Source organism: Anabrus simplex, chromosome 1, assembly GCF_040414725.1.
Source record: "Anabrus simplex isolate iqAnaSimp1 chromosome 1, ASM4041472v1, whole genome shotgun sequence".
Taxonomy (NCBI): Eukaryota; Metazoa; Arthropoda; class Insecta; order Orthoptera; family Tettigoniidae; genus Anabrus; species Anabrus simplex.
Window position 1 is genome coordinate 860,733,956 of NC_090265.1, and position 17,040 is coordinate 860,750,995.

At 38.5% G+C, this 17,040-nt stretch overlaps 2 protein-coding genes across 2 annotated transcripts; one reads left to right on the plus strand and one right to left on the minus strand.

Annotated features, from left to right (window-relative positions):
• Positions 1-9,793: 9,793 nt before the first annotated feature.
• Positions 9,794-13,990, plus strand: LOC137500974 (uncharacterized). Its single transcript, XM_068227745.1, has 3 exons — positions 9,794-10,032; positions 10,345-10,486; positions 12,725-13,990. The coding sequence occupies exons 1-3, from the start codon at positions 9,961-9,963 to the stop codon at positions 13,468-13,470; spliced, it is 960 nt and encodes a 319-aa protein (XP_068083846.1). The 5' UTR covers positions 9,794-9,960; the 3' UTR covers positions 13,471-13,990.
• LOC137500971 (uncharacterized) lies at positions 10,640-14,878 on the minus strand. Its single transcript, XM_068227744.1, has 2 exons — positions 14,570-14,878; positions 10,640-12,046 (listed from the first exon to the last, which is right to left on the minus strand). Exons 1-2 carry the CDS (start codon positions 14,869-14,871, stop codon positions 11,128-11,130), a joined length of 1,221 nt encoding a protein of 406 aa, XP_068083845.1. The 5' UTR covers positions 14,872-14,878; the 3' UTR covers positions 10,640-11,127.
• Between the last annotated feature and the right edge of the window lie 2,162 nt (positions 14,879-17,040).

Genomic DNA, 17,040 nt, shown 5'->3' on the forward strand with positions numbered 1-17,040 from the left:
TTATTATTATTATTATTATTATTATTATTATTATTATTATTATTATTATTATTATTATTGGTTTTTCAGGATTTTAAACACTGTGTCTTGTAAAATGAGCTCAATTTTCTATGTGCATAAATTTTCATTAAGGCTGAATCTTGGTCCTGATGGTAGAAGCATTATTTTGGAACAGAGAGAAATCTGTAGTATAAATCAGTACCGTCTGAAATGGGAAACTACGAAAAACCATCTTCAGGGGTGACGTCAATGGGGTTCGAACCCACCATGAACCAAATGCTACACTGTACATACCAAACAATCAACTTGCTCGGGTATTTTCTTTTAAGATCACCTAGACCTTCGCTCAAATTATTATTACCTTTGAAGACGACTTTCCCAACACATTTCGATTTCATTTTATTAAAATTAGGGATACGTATTGAAAGATATTTTAATAGTAGGCCCTATTGTTAAATATAATTGACCTACAATAAACAGTATGTTTGTTAAATCAAGACCAGCCCTACAGTGAAAGGTCGGATGCCTGCCTCTTACCCGGAGGCCCCGGATTCGATTCTCGTCCAGGTCAGGGATTTTTACCTGGACCTGAAGGCTGGTACGAGGTCCACTTAACCTACGTGAAAAAATTGAGGAGCTGTCTGACGGTGAGATGGTGGCCCTGGTCTAGCCAAGAATGACGGCCGAGAGTACTTGTCGTGCTGACGACACCTCATAATCAGCAGGTCTTCGAGATGAGCAATGGGGATCTTGCACCATGGGATTTGGTTTCGTTTCGTTTCGTTAAATCAAGAAATGTTAGCATACTTAAGAAGAACAGTTTATGGAAGTATATTAAGATACGTGCATTTCAGTATTTCAAGAAGCAGTATCAACTTTTATTATTTATACCATTATGCACATATAATTTCAGCCTAAACCGATTTAAAGTCATACATGATGGAAAATTTCGTTAAAAGTTATCATACTCTGAAAGTAAAGCATATTTAGGAAAATATTTGCAATGTAATGAAATATTTTCAACTAAACAATACAATTTGGTACAGTAAAGAGTAAACGTCGTTATCGACATGAACTGATATATGTACAAAAATTGAAGATAATTGTTAAACTTAAAACTATTCAAAATTCGACACGTATATTATTAGGACAATATAGGATACTTTATGTTTTCATTGCTCCATATTTATAGTACGATAATAAAATACCCACGCACACCACTTACAAATGAGTAACTTTGTATGGAATGTACATAGTTGAATGGAGGTGCAAAATGCATTAAAACCATAAAAAACTAATCACACATCTCAGAAAATATTTTTTTAAATTATTTTCTTTAGTGCATTTGTTAACTATATTCGTGAAGATATTTAAAGACAGCAGTGTTTTTATAGATTGAATCTTATTGCTTTATTTTGCAAATGCATGCTTTGAATTCTTTTAAACCGGCATACTGTATCGTCGTTGTGCTTGGAAATAACGTTATACAACAATGTTGAGGGGAGAAATACTGTCCCGCAGCACATATATCGCCAACGAAAATTCGATAATACTGAAACTTAGATTACAGAAATGTTCTGTTCAGAAACATTATCAGATAACAGTTTTTATAGACGCAAGGACAATGTGATGTTTAAACTTTTCTATGGGGGTGCGGGAGCTTGAAACTCCATAACCGCCGCTCTGAGTTCGGCCTGGGCATATCGTAAAACGATACTTCACAGCTTTTTAGTGCAGAAATCAGTCTCTCGGGCAGAATAACCGTTCGATAATTTTATTGTTACTAGTAATCTCATTATTATACCAGTTTTGTTCTTTTTTAGAAACATAGGATATCGTGGTCAACAGTTCCTTGAAGTTTGTGAATATGTGAATTCCAAGTGTCTATTCATACCGTTTCTATAAATGGAATCATTAACGAAGATCTCTAACGCTTATGGACCAAAGTAACTAAAACGATTGAATACGCAAGTGACTTATTACCACGGAAATATCATCCGTGGTGTCTATACTACACACAGTCCTTTCACGTGTAATATTAATACGCATTTGTTCATTAAGAGAACTCGTACTTTCTTGATACTTCGAATTAGAATATTTATTTAAAGATTCCCTTTTATCTTATTTCATTGTATAACTTTTCATTGTACTTTATCTGACGTGTAGGTATCAGTATTAAAGAATTTGGCATTTGGCATTGACAGCATTTATGTGACCTTTCATCGTGTCATGAACAACAGAGATTATGTTTATTACAGGTACCATATTCTTTTACGTGAGTTGTACTCTTTAGGGTACTCACTGTAAGTAAAATGATCTTGTTTTACTTTACTTCGCCTTCGCCTTGGCTATAGTTACCACTAAGGAAAGGATTTTAAGGTGGAAGGCATGGTCAGAAAAGGGGAAAAATGTTCTGAAAATACACACTAAAAGGTGCAAAAAATGTGTTGTTGAAATCATTTTATTAAGGTTTAAACCGGTTACATGAACAATCTTTATCACATTTACTGGGTTTTAATAATCAACATGTTATATTGGATTACACACAATATTACACATTTTTTGACAATAACTCGCTGGCGCTTTGAGCACAGTAGATCCTTATATAGCGAGAAACTCCGCTCGACATCTACAGAAACCAATGGAGCATATCGTCGCTGCCGGGACAAAACCTCCTATGTGAAAATTTTTAGCTCAGAACTTTGGCCGGTAATGTTCTGGCATCTAAGGTGCAATATTGTGTGAATAATGTCAAGGCATTCTCGCTCTTCATAATGTGTGTGCTGCGGGTCCAGTATGTCACCAAAAATATTATCACATAGGAGGTTTTGCCCCAGGCAACGACGATATCTTGTCAGCACTCGTAAAGAGAGTTCAGTCGAAGTTGCAAAGGTTGGAATCTGTCTTTAGCAAATCTATCGGGGTTATCTGTAACTTCTTCCACTGTTCCTCATCCATATCTCCTTCTTAACATTCGACATGGTTTTGTGTTGTGAAAAATACGCTCTGGTCTGGAGTAGTAAAACACTAACACGGCCACCAAGAGAGTACACAGTAGATAGGAAGAACCGTTAAATTCATGTCCGTACTAATTAAAATTAGTTTAAACTGTTGCAACATCATTGTTTAAATTTTAATTTGATTTCACAGCTGGAGATTGGGCATTCTTGTTGAGGTTGGCCATTGTGGATGGGATATAAATTACTGGTGGTTTCCATAAATTATATTTTAATATTTATTTATTGTCTAGTGTTGAGTTCTGATCAAACAAAATGTTAAACAATCTGTTCAAGAAAAGAATCAAAGTCTAATCTTTTAAAACCGCAGATAAATAAGGGGTTAAAATGTGCTGCAGCATGAAATAGAAGAGAAAAGGTGGCAAAATATATAGTAACCTTACAAAAACGTGGCAAAAGTGCAACAAATTGTGTTTATTTCGGTTCATTTCATGCCCCCACATAAATATATTGACTTATCTGTATGAAAATAGATGTATTTTGAAAAAGGTGATGCACCTTAAAATCCTTCTACTGGTTATAACGTATCTTAACATTATTTAATTTTCGTCTTTGTTGTAGGTAAAATTATCTTATTTCATTTCATTCTTCGTCTTAGGTAGAAATAATTATCGTATTCTACTTTGTTTCGTCTTTACCATACATGTAGTTATGGCGAATCATCACCTTCGCCTTTGTTGTAGGCCTACGTGAAATGACTTTGTTTGGTCATCGTTTTATTTCACTTTAGTCTTCGTCTTACTTGTGGGTTAAATTATCAAATTTACCATTTTCATCTTCGCATTGTCGGTAACTACAATTATCTTATTTTGTTCTGTTTCGTATTCTTATTAACAAAAGCAAAAATAGGCATAATTGTTTTATTTTATTTTGTTTTGTCTTTTAACTGCAAGTAAAATGATGTTTTATTTCGTCTTCGTCTTCGTTGTAGGTGTTATTATTTTATTTTACAATGTTTGGTCTTCATTTCTTCTGTAGATATAAATATCTTATTGTATTTGGTATTCGCTTTAGCTGAAGGCGAAATGTTCTTATTTTAATATTCGTTTTCACTTGAACCCTTTTTCCATCTTCGTACTGGCTATAGATATCATGATATTAATTTATTTTCTTCTTGGCTGTAGGTGTCATGTTCTTATTTTATTTTATATTCACATTGGCTGTATGTATAATTTATAGGTGTAATTTGACTCCCTGTATCGCTGAAAACCCATCAGGTATTATTATGAACATAATTACATTTTTTGGTATCTAAGTTATTTGAAGCCATTGAGCTAGAAATAAGGAGACTTATATGGTTTGAATAGGGTTTCCTTTCATTTAGAGCATGTTTAGTGAGAAACCCCTTTTTATGATTTTGGTTTAGAGACCTCCTTTAGCAATCTTTTGACGAAAATTTTAACATTTTTCATCCTGTATGTTATAAAATAAAAGAAGGTTTTATCGAAAATATAAAATTCTGGAAACTGAAATTAAAGTCATTTATTTCGAATACTCATGCTATGAAGCCCTTATTTACAAACCAAGCATATTATTTTTTGCAGCCATACTTGTTGTAGTAATGCTACTAACGTAAGGACTGGTATTCTGTCTATGAACTAGTGCAATTATATATATTTTTTATCAGCCAGTTTCGTAAAACGGAGCTTTCAAGGGAAGTACGTGAAGAATAAGGTGTTTCTTAACTACAGTCTAGTAAACTTGAAAAATTTGTTTTAGGGTGAGTCTCTCAATGCTACTGTATTGGCTCTACATCGCACCGACACAGATAGGTCTTATGGCGACGATGGGACAGGAAACGGCTAGGACTGGGAAGGAAGCGGCCGTGGCCTTAATTAAGGTACATTTGCCTGGTGTGAAAATGGGAAACCACGGAAAACCATCTTCAGGGCTGCCGACAGTGGGGTTCGGACCCACTATCTCCCGAATACTGGATACTGGCCACACTTAAGCGACTGCAGATATCGAGCTCGGTATATCTCTCAACGAATGATACACCAGTCTCATGTGGAAATTCTTAATTATCTCGTATAATGAATATTTAGCGCTGCAAATTCTTGCATTTCTAGTGTTCCAATTCCGCTCAGAAGAGTGCTGTTTGGGCACATTTCTCGTTAGGACTATCGGACCCAGGCAGTTTACCGGAGTGAAACTGCACAGACCTGCTCTCTGTTTGTAATTTTCCCTTGAAACGCAAAGAGTTGATTGAAACTTTTGTTGAAATGTCGTTTGGCTTTTAGTGCCGGGATATCCCCGGACGGGTTCGGCTCGCCAGGTGCAGGTCTTTCCATCTGACGCTCGTAGGCGACCTGCGCGTCATGATGAGGATGAAATGATGATGAAGACAATACACACACCCAGCCCCCGTGCCATTGGAATTAACCAATTAAGGTTAAAATCCCCGACCCGGCCGGGAATCGAACCCGGGACCCTCTGAACCGAAGGGCAGTACCCTGACTGTTCAGCCAACGAGTCGGACGAAACTTCTGTTAAAACATGATAACCCAATACGAAAAAAAAATTATACTGGAGAACAACTAAACATCCATGCAGTTCAAAGAAGTTTAGGTTATACTTAATGTCCGGTGGGATTCTAAGACAATCTTTACTGTCAGGCAGAATAAAAACCAGTTGGTTAATAATTGGCGAAAACCAAAGATCATGAAGAATACTGTGCACCAACACAAAACAACACAACGGAAGGCTTACATGTGTTTGAAATTTTGTAGAATATTGCACGAGATTGTTTGAAATCTCTCACCACACTAATAATGCATGCTTGATTTGAAAAACTGATGGTTAAAATGCCCTGGGCGTTAACACCTTTGTCGTTACCTAAAAATCTGCTACCGGTATATTCTTATTCTACCCACGTAACCATTATTGCTACTTTTGTACTGAAAAGGAAAGTGCTGAAGTGCCATTCATGATATTGACAATCAAGGTCCTTTTCTTCAACATTCTCCTATACGGAAAATAATCAGCAGAAACACATTTCATTTGGAAAAATAATGTTCTGGCATGAAAACGTTCCTATTTAATTCAACAAATCTTGGGAAGTGAGACCATCACATAGTTTAAACTCGATGTGTTTCATCTTAGAATCTAATGCTTTGCCGAGGCGGGAAGATAGTCCTCGTTTCGCGTAGAAGGACATAAGCTCAATTTCCTGTCAGGAAACTCAATAAACTTAGGAACAAGAATTCACTTCTAGACAGGCACTTAGCCCTTGAGTTGACTCTGACTCTGAGTACCAATTTAATTCCTGCGAGAAGAGGTGAGCAGGTGTAGAGTTAACCCGTCTATTCCACATAGTGTTGAGGTTACGGATAGTGACCTTTGCATTCTTCACCTCCAAGAGTTTTCGTGACCTTTACGGAAATGGCTTTGCTTCTTTTTTCCCATTTTCTCACTTTAGAAAGTTCCAATGACCCGATATTTCTTATTTATCATTAAAATTTATCAAGTGTATATGATACCTATGCTTTCATTATTTCATAGTATTAATAATATCAATTTATTATATTATTATTATTATTATTATTATTATTATTATTATTATTATTGTTATTATTATTATTACTATTTCTCCGTTAGGGTCTTCTAGGGACCACGTGACAATTTCAATGCTTCATTCTTTGTTGTTCCTTCTTCTTCCTCCAATATTCATTCATCTGCTCACTGTGTCACCTTTTTCTCTCCTCGGACCACTTTGAGCCTATTTTTCTTTCCCTTCCAACATTGGAATCCTTCCATTCTTGACACTTTTTTCAAAAAGTCTCCCTCTCTGTCGCTTCTTTTTCTGTTACGCTGTTTCTTTCCAAATATTTCTTGACTTCACAAATCCAGGTTGTTGCTGTTGACTTCTTGTTTTAAAGATATTTGAAGATGTGTTTGGTTAACCTGTTGCCATATACTCCGTATACATGTTCAAAACATATCAATCGCCTGTTCCGCATTGTACCTGTTAGATTTCATATGTTCCGGTATATTTCATCATCACTTCTTGGTTTCCATAGTTCTGTAGTTCTTAGCGAGCCGAGTATTTTCCATATATTTGTCTTTCCAATAATTATAATTTATTCAGCTTGTAATTAAGTCCCGGCCCAGAATAACGGCCGAGAGGATGCGTCGTGCTGACCACACGAAATCCCCCCATAATCTGCAGTCCTTCGGGCTGAGCAGCGATCGCTGGACAGGCCAAGGCTCTTTCAATGGCGTTGAGTGCCGTGAGGTTTGGGCTTGTAATTAAGTACTAGACATTCACTCGCGTATAGGCATTCAGGTTTGATTACTGTATAATTTCGTGTGGCTATTTCTAGCCGAGTGCAGCCCTTGTAAGGCAGACCCTCCGATGAGGGTGGGCAGCATCTGCCATGTGTAGGTAACTGCGTGTTATTGTGGGGGAGGATAGTGTTGTGTGTTGTGTGTGAGTTGCAGCGATGTTGGGGACAGCACAAACACCCAACCCCCGGGCCATTGGAATTAACCAATGAAGATTAAAGTCCCCGACCCGGCCGGGAATCGAACCCTGGGCCTTCTGAACCGAAGGCCAGTACGCTGACCACTCAGCCAACGAGTGGGACGATTACTGTATTGTAGTGTGATTGTACTGTTGTATTTTGAGCTATTTAGAGAAGCACGTTTTGTTGTAGTTATTCCTAGTTATACCGTATGCTTTTCCCATCTCGTGTATCCTTTCTTCTACAGCAGATTTTTCCAAATCATTTTCTTGAATTGTTTCTCCCTAATATTTGAATTCCTTTACTTTCGTTATTCGACTAAGTTCTGTTACTAGAAAATTATTATTATTATTATTATTATTATTATTATTATTATTATTATTATTATTATTATTATTATTATTGTTATTATTATTATTATTATTATTATTATTATTATTATTATTATTATTATTATTATTATTATTCATACACTTCTCCACAGGAAATATGGGTAGTAATGGCGCACGGGATGTACCAAGTGCCTTACATAATTAAAGTATTTACACATTATAATACAAACGTTGATGTACAGGTATATACAAAACTGTAGATCACGGGATCTTCATTCTTGCGAGAGGAACGATCGCACAATGTTGCATGTTGACAGGAGGACAGAATGTTGCGTAATTTTGTAGATGTTCGGTGGAAGACCCAGTTCTCGCAGACTCTTCTGAAGTGTGTGTGGAATGAGGCCGTTGACTGACAGAATCACAGGAACTATTCGTACCAGTTTCATCTTCCAGATCCTCTTTATCTCTTCTGCAAGTTCTTTGTACTTGGAGATTTTATTATTATTATTATTATTATTATTATTATTATTATTATTATTATTATTATTATTATTATTATTATTATTATTATTGCCCGCCTGGTGGCCATAATCATTAAGGCGTGAAGTCTGTATGGTCTGACACCGTGATTAGCCTCGAATCCCATAGGTCGACAAAATGTTTACTCTCAGTATGTTGGCTGGGCGGGCAGGAGAGATGGTGGAATATACTGTATATTCTAATCTCTAGATTGCGTGCCAAAAGGCTGGAGTCAAATCAGAACCATGACGCTTTTGACGGTGATTTGCTTGGTGGATGGCGACGTCAAGACTTGAGCAGATCACTTGGTGCTGTTCGACAGGAGTAGGCTATGCGCCGGCATTGTGTTTCACCCTCTCCCTCGCTACTATCATATAATATGTCATTCATTTCATCTTATGAACTCCTCTCACCATGACGTCAAGAAGGGTATCCAGTCGTAAAAGCTCGCTACGATGTTTCATATCACTTCATATCGTTAATGTAATACGTAATTTATGTAAAATATCTGTATATCACTCTTATGCACGAATGCGTTTGGTGACGAAAATTTCAAACTTCAAAGGTCAACTTGTGTCCAGTGTCTTAGATTTACCAACAATTCTTATGTAGGGCTAATACCTTAATTTTCGTATGCGATGTGCCTTGCCATAATAGAATATAATATGTACTGTATATACGATGTTTTACAATTAATACGCTACTACTACTACTGAAATGTTTTCATTCCTCCCCTGAAGGGGGAGGCGGGCCTCTTAGAGGGTGACGCCGTCTCTCAGGCCGGGAGATTTATTACGGTGAAGGAGATGCTCAGAGAAGGTGAGGGGGTTGGCGCCCGTGGCCTATACTAGGAACTGTCCTGGCATTCACCTTAGCGTAGGAGAATGAAAAACCACAGGATCCCATTCTCAGGACAGCCGACAGTTGGGTCCAGCCGTGAGGCCCAGCCCTGTCCCGTCTCCCGAATGCAGAGGCGTAGAGCCACTGTAGAGCCGTGGCCAGCCCTCCTCTGTTCGGCTGGCCGGTCAGAGTGCAGAGTTCTTGGACAACGGACCACCCGTGGCCACTCTGCATCTACCGACCAAATACGCTAAGATTTTAACATTCAAAGATCGATCATTACTACCTACTGTCTATGGGTACAAATTGCAAGGAGTCTGACTCGTTAGCTGAATGGTCAGCGTACTGGATTGGGTTCAGAGGGTCCCGGGTTCGATTCCTGGCCGGGACGGGAATTTTAAACTTCATTGGTTAATTCCAATGGCCCGGGGGCTGGGTATTTGTGCTGTCCCCAACATTCCTGCAACTCACACACCACAGATAACACCACCACAATAACACGCAGTTACCTACACACGGCAGATACCGCCCACCCCCATCGGAGGGTCTGCCTTAAGGTAATCGCCCACTACACCGCGCCGCGCCGCGCAGCGCAGCCGAGAAGAAATTTCCGTGGTCTGCTTCTTGTGAAATGAAATGGCTTAACGCCCACTGCAGGGAGCCGCGCCCCGCCGCGCGGAGCAAGCTTGTGGAATTTCCGCGCCAGAAGCCCCCAGGTTTCTGGAACGGAACTTTTTCCTTTCGGCGCGCTTGCCTGGGCGAGGGTAGAAGGATGGAATAACGGAAAGAATGTGGTTTCGTGCCGTTTCGGCGGTCCTCGGGAGTCCTCGACTAGTGCCAGCATGCTCGTACCTTCACGCGGTTAGTGGTATTGTGCACTGTACGCCTTTCTGTTATCTTGTCTGTGTTTCTGTTGTCTTCTGAGTTGTGTTTCCTCTTCTGTCCTGTTCTCATCGTTCATTGTGGTAAGTAAAATCATGCATAACCAAATTGAGCTAGAATTCAACAAAATCAACATCGAGCCGGATGTTTTCATGTGGTTTTTATATTGTAAATTTAATTAGAATATAATTTAAAAATGTAAACGTGTTAGTTCTCCAACAAACTCCTCAGTCACGTTTATTAAGTTAAGTAAAACAAATTTAAGGTTTTCATTTCGTTTTTTAAATTCAGGTTTTCAGAATGAATGAAGAAGGATTGCTGCTTTTGGTGAAGGAATATCCCCATCTGTACGATCCCTCTCATCCCAAGTACCACGATAATCTGGCAAAGGACAATTCGTGGGATGAAATCAGCAAGGAAATGGGCCTCAGTGGTAAGTATATTTATTTCCAATTGACAAGCACGTTAAAGCTATTATAAAATAAAATAATATTAAAACTTTTCATTACCCAGTACAGTAAACAAGAATTTAAAAAAAATGACATATCAAATACATACAGCCATTAAATTCTAAGGACACCATAATTAACGCTCAGCCTTCTATCCATAAGCAAAACGTGTTGGAAGGAAAGTAGTAGCGTAAAAGCAAAAGCCGCTACAAAATTGTACTACGTGACAAGAAAACAATGATCCTATACCAAAAGAAAGAGTAAACGAAAGGAGTTAAAAGATAAACAGATGTAGTGCAACCTGAAAAAGACATCAGATTTAAACATTATAAATATGTTTAACAATTGATCACATTTTTGTTTTCTTATTACTTAAGAAACTTATTGTTTGTTATAATAATTATTACCTCACATATTCATTGCCATATCCTATGCATTTCATGATTATGTTTCCGGTCAGGCAATTGTTCATCAAAACAAATATATAGAGATTAAAAACGATAACTTAGGTTCATTATGATGAAAAGTCTAAAATTATACTACTTAGTTAATGTAAAACGTTTACTAATAATTGTAGGCTATCATGTTAAGTTCTCAACGAGGACAATACGTTAAGAATTAATTTTTATTCGTTAGTGTTCCTTCGGCCAACATTTATCATTCTTTCTTGCCATTCAACCGATCCTGCATGGGAGCTGAAATAGTCCTTAAATCTGTCCCTGATCCGAAGAGCTGATCCTGTGTACGTCCCTCCAGTGCCTCTCAAATCTTGAAGCGCAGGTGTAGCTTCTTCTATAAGTTCTGCAAGCAGATTTGGATGATCTTCGCGTAAGAAATTATGAAGCACGCAGGTTGCCAAAACAAATTTCGTCATATGTTCTGGCGAAACTTGCATTTTCCTCTGATATATTCTGAACTTCTTAGATAAAATGCCAAATGAATCCTCGCAGGTATTTCTAGCTCTGCTGTGTCGGTAATTGTATATTCTCTTCTCCGTGTTTCTTTTTGATTCATCACCGGGATAAGGCCTCATCAAGTTCCGTTGCAGAGGAAATGCTTCATCTGCAACAATAACATGAGGCATGAGCTCATTCGTTCCAGGTAGAATTTTATCCGGAGGAAAGTCCAATTTGTTCTGCTGAAGTTTTCTTCCGAAAATACTATTAGAAAATATTCCCCCATCGCTATTTTTTCCCAAAGCCCCTACATCTACCATCACAAACTTATAATTGGCATCGACTAGAGCTAGAAGCACAATGGAGAAGCTTTTTTTGTAATTGTAGAACAATGACCCACTGTTGGCTGGCTTGTCAAACACCACATGTTTCCCGTCCATTGCTCCCACACAGTTCGGGAAATTCCATCTTTCTCGGAACTCTAGTTCATTTCTCTCCCAGATTTCTTTGTCTGGTTGAGGCATGAAAATAGGAACCAACTTTGTCCACACAGCGTCACACACATCGTACACAATCCTCCTGACGCTTGTCTCTCCAAGTCTGTAGCTAAATGCAAGTGTTCTGAAAGAGTTCCCGGTAGCAAGAAATCTGAAAAGAAAAAGTAAATAAATAAATACATAAATAAATAAATAAAATAAATAAATAAATAAATAAATAAATATTATTGCTTCTTGCCTAATTCTTTGCGTTTGTTAAATGATCACAAATTTTAATTCATCTCTGATCTGATTACTTTCTTTCTCCAGCTAACAAGAAATAATTTGATAATATTAAATGCCCTGTCATTTTGATCAAAAGCCTGTAATTTAGTTGTGAAATCCCTAAACTGAAAGGATACAATTTTCTGACTGGTAAAATATTCGGAGAGATCCTGCACGTCTCTTAACATCTCAAAATTTAGTACAATTTCGCTTTGAGCCATTGATGGTTACGTGTTTCTCTTAATTTCTAGTGGACGAAATAAATATGATATACTCAGTTTTGCTTCCTACGTCACGATGAAGAGAACTGCTCAAGACCGTGGGATGTGGCTACAGCGACAAGGCTTAGCCTTTAGATAATTGATTTGAATTCATTGATTGATTGATTGATTGCTTTTATATTTCAATAATGATATAAACATTTAAGAAATTATTTAAACTTTTATGCATAGTTAGATAATTAACTTATTTATTTATTTATTTATTTATTTATTTATTTATTTATTTATTTATTTATTTATTTATTTATTTATTTATTTATATTACATCTTTTTTTTACTTTCAGCTGATGAGTGCAGAGCCAAATGGAAGTCCCTGCGGGAATGTTATCGGAAGGCTTTAAGAAAAAGACAACCAAAATCTGGACAAGCAGCCAAGAAAATCAACCCTTGGCGCCTCGAGGCACAAATGGAGTTCATCAGGCCCTTCATCACAATGCAGAGAAGCCAGGTGAGCAATGTAGGAACTCCATCCGATGACGATGAACAAACAGATATTTCTGAGGTTCAGGAAGAATCTCAGAATGTCGACTCGGGTTCCTCACATACAACTGAAGATACTCAGAAAAATGACAAACGACCAGGATTGTGGAGTGGCAAGAGAAAGAAAACTGCGCCTTTAACACCTTCGGCTGCTATTTTTAAAGAGTTTGTTGAGTTGAAGAAATCGCGACAATCTTCTCTGGGGCAAGAGGGTGACCATCTCCGCAAATACTTTCAAAGTGTAGAAGAGACAGTAAGAACATTTCCACCACAGTTACAAGTAAAAATTAAAAGTCAGATTTCCACCATCATTCATCAGGCAGAATTTGAAGCAATCAATATGCAGTCATTTCCAGCACCAAATTTTATCCATCCCGAAATTCCTGTCCAGTATCGATTTCCACCAAGTTTGACTTCTTCCAGTATCCTTACACACACTCAAGCAGGTTCACAGATCCCAATCTCACCAACACCAGGCCATATTCAGGCACCCCAGTTCAATCAAAATCACCAGACGAATGATGACAACCACCCAGTGAACGACAATTAAAGTGTAAACCATTTCGCTACTCTCCATGAGCTGTAACTACATACCGCCTCCCACAAAATTATTGAGACATCTGCTTTTGTTATAAGATGTTATTAGAGCAACAATGATATGTTCATGGTATCTGTCTCTGTGATTCAGATTTGCTTTCATTTCTCAGTGTAGCAAATACGTTCAATTTAACAACTTGAATTTCTATTTAGTAATGTTTTTTTATAACTATGTTCCTTTGCTTTAGATTTGCATTAAATAATACTGTATATTAGGTTTTCAAACCTAAACTGCTGAGTAACAATGGCTTTGTTATGTTGTAAGTGGTTCTCTGTGCTTCAGATTTGTAGTACGGTAATTTTAGTGTGTAGCAAATACATTCCATCTGAACAAATTGTCTGTGCTTTAGATTTGCACTAATTTCTTAGTGTTGCGAAACATTCCAATTTAAGTCCTAAACTGATATTATATTTTGTGTTAGTCTTTGTCACGTATTTCTGTAAATATCTGTCTCTAGCAAATAAATTGCATTTTAAAACAATTTAATGAACGTTTTTGTGTCTATTTTTTTGGAAAGGGCGTAGTTGCACGATTTTCTTTTGCGCATATCTTCCGGACAAACATTTTTACAATTATTTCAGCGAGTGGAACATGTTCCATAAAAGTATGTTAGTAAAAAAATCCATTTTAAAAAAGTATATTAAAAATTCAGCCTTTGGGGAAGTTTTATTTAGTTTCCCAACTAACTTTTGTTCACCTACGCCTTTTGAAAAAAACACTGAATCAATGATTTTATATTTTATTTCCTCCAGAACCTGTATAGTCTTAAAATGATTTAGTGCTTTACCTTAGGATGGAAATTTTCAGCAGCTCTGTGATAATTTCATACTATTTAATCTGATGCAATTGTATAATCTATTATCATCTTTAGCCCTAAAGTAACTTCGGATAAAATAGGCTTTTGTGTATCGGACAACAAAATAAATAAATAAAAACCTTTTCGATACGCTACATTGAATTATCAGTAACTACTATTACTGTAGCTATATTGTGTTACTCTGTTTGTACGAGAAAATATGAAATTAAAATATAAATGAATCAAATAACTTACCTGAGGCATACAGCAAGTCTTTCTTCACATGGTACAGCTCGGCGAAAGGTGGTATTTTCTCGCTCTACACACGGCTTAACTAGGTTCAATAGTTCATAGAATTTTTCTTGGGACATACGAAAGTAGTGGAAAAATTTACTTCGGTCCTTTAGTAGATCAGGAAATAAATGGTGAAACTCTCCGTACGTTTCCCTTTTCTCATAAATGTTGTGGACCCAAACTTTTCTTTCGCGTTTTTCTTCTTCCTCATTTGCAAGTAGCGCAACTGCAAATAATAAATCCTCCTCGGAACTGGAACTCATCTTTCTGTGTGAGCTGCACTTCCCCAACTGGAGAGAGGCGGCGCGGTGAGGTGTGCTGTATGGGCGAAGTCTCGGAAAATGACCCGTGGAATGTTCCACAAGCTTGTTCCGCGCGGCGCGGCGCGGTTCCCTGCAGTGGGCGATTACCTTTAAGGTAATCGCCCACTACACCGCGCCGCGCCGCGCAGCGCAGCCGAGAAGAATTTTCCGTGGTCTGCTTCTTGTGAAATGAAATGGCTTAACGCCCACTGCAGGGAGCCGCGCCGCGCCGCGCGGAACAAGCTTGTGGAATTTCCGCACCAGAAGCCCCCACGTTTCTGGAAGGGAACTTTTTCCTTTCGGCGCGCTTGTATGGGCGAGGGTAGAAGGAAGGATTAATGGAAAGAATGTGGTTTCGTGCCGTTTCGGCAGTCTTCGTGAGTCCTCGACTAGTGCCAGCACGCTCGTACCTTCACGCGGTTAGTGGTATTGTGCACTGTACGCCTTTCTCGGCGAAAGGTGATATTTTCTCGCTCTACATACGGCTTTTTTATTTGCTAGTTCCTTTACGTCGCACCGACACAGATAGGTCTTATGGCGACGATGGGACAGGAAAGGGCTAGGAGTGGGAAGGAAGCGGCCATGGCCTTAATTAAGGTACAGCCCCACCATTTGCCTGGTGTGAAAATGGGAAACCACGGAAAACCATTTTCAGGGCTGCCGACAGTGGGGTTCGAACCTACTATCTCCCGAACACTAGCTACTGGCCGCACTTAAGCGACTGCAGCGATCGAACTCGGTACACACGGCTTAACTAGGTTCAATACTTCATAGAATTTTTCTTGGGACATACGAAAGCAGTGGGAAAATTTACTTCGGTCCTTTAGTAGATCAGGAAATAAATGGTGAAACTCTCCGTTCGTTTCCATTTTCTCATAAATGTTGTGGGCCCAAACTTTTCTTTCGCGTTTTTCTTCTTCCTCATTTGCAAGTATCGCAACCGCAAATAATAAGTCCTCCTCGGAAATGGAACTCATATTTCTGTGTGAGCTGCACTTCCCCAACTGGAGAGAGGCGGCGCGGCGCGGTGAGGTGTGCTGTATGGGCGAAGTCTCGGAAAATGGCCCGTGGAATGTTCCACAAGCTTGTTCCGCGCGGCGCGGCGCGGCGCGGTTCCCTACCTTCAAGGGCTGCTCTCGGCTAGAAATAGCCATACGAAAAAAAAATGCAAGGAGCAAGTACCAGGTGTATGAATAAGTCTTTTCCGGTTTCACTAAGAGATGGCACCACCAAACAGTACGCAGCGTATGAATTTGATACACATGTCAGTTTGTTCGTCTGATACTAACCTACCAACACACACAAGCTGAGTCCGCCAAATACTAGCGTCTGTGTTGTATCGTTCAGAGATCACGTCGACGTTTGTGCCTGCAAAAGAGCATTTGCGGCACGCATTGCTTTTCTTATTTAATCAAAACAAAAAGGCTGTGGAAAGTCATCGTTTGATGGTAGAAACATGTGGTGAACACGCTCCATCGATTAGAACATGTAAGAGGTCGTTTCGACAATTTAAACGTGGTGATTCCAATGTGAAAGACAGTGCGCGCTCTAGTAGACCACAAAAGTGCGAAGACGAGCAATTGCAGGTGAAACCGTTAATGCACAACGCTATCGCCAACAAATTATTTATTTAAATGGCACATTGATCGAAATACGACCGGAATGGGCCAGAAGACAAGGCAAATTGATTTTGTTACAAGACAATGCGCCGTCTCACACAGCAAAACCAGTGAAAGACACCTTGAAATCGCTTGGATGGGACATCCTTCAGCACCTGCCGTACTCTCCCGACCTGGCGCCATCTATCACCTCTTCGCATCAATGGGGCATGCGCTCGCAGAGCAGCACTTCAGCCATTTCGAGGAAGTTATAAAATGGCTCGACGAATGGTTTGCCGCAAAAGACAAGCAGTTTATCTCGCATGGTGTTCGTAACATACCTGAAAGATGGGTGAAGTACAGTCATAGTAAAAAGTATTCGTACACTTAATACTGAAACAAAAATACTTTACTTAGTACACTTATTGTCATGTACATTTTATAACATCAATAGGTTAGCTTTCTGTACACTATGTAAAGATATATACATCACAAAACATAAAATTGATACATGTCACTGTCTATAATAGAC

Excerpts from the sequence above, each read along its gene's own strand:
- LOC137500974 (XM_068227745.1), top strand. The coding sequence starts at position 9,961 with ATGTGGTTTCGTGCCGTTTCGGCGGTCCTCGGGAGTCCTCGACTAGTG. Across the intron at positions 10,033-10,344 it reads CATGCTCGTACCTTCACGCG|GTTTTCAGAATGAATGAAGA; the intron begins GTTAGTGGTATT and ends TTTTAAATTCAG. Across the intron at positions 10,487-12,724 it reads CAAGGAAATGGGCCTCAGTG|CTGATGAGTGCAGAGCCAAA; the intron begins GTAAGTATATTT and ends TTTTACTTTCAG.
- LOC137500971 (XM_068227744.1), bottom strand. The coding sequence starts at position 14,871 with ATGAGTTCCAGTTCCGAGGAGGATTTATTATTTGCAGTTGCGCTACTT. Across the intron at positions 12,047-14,569 it reads AGACTTGCTGTATGCCTCAG|ATTTCTTGCTACCGGGAACT; the intron begins GTAAGTTATTTG and ends TTTTCTTTTCAG.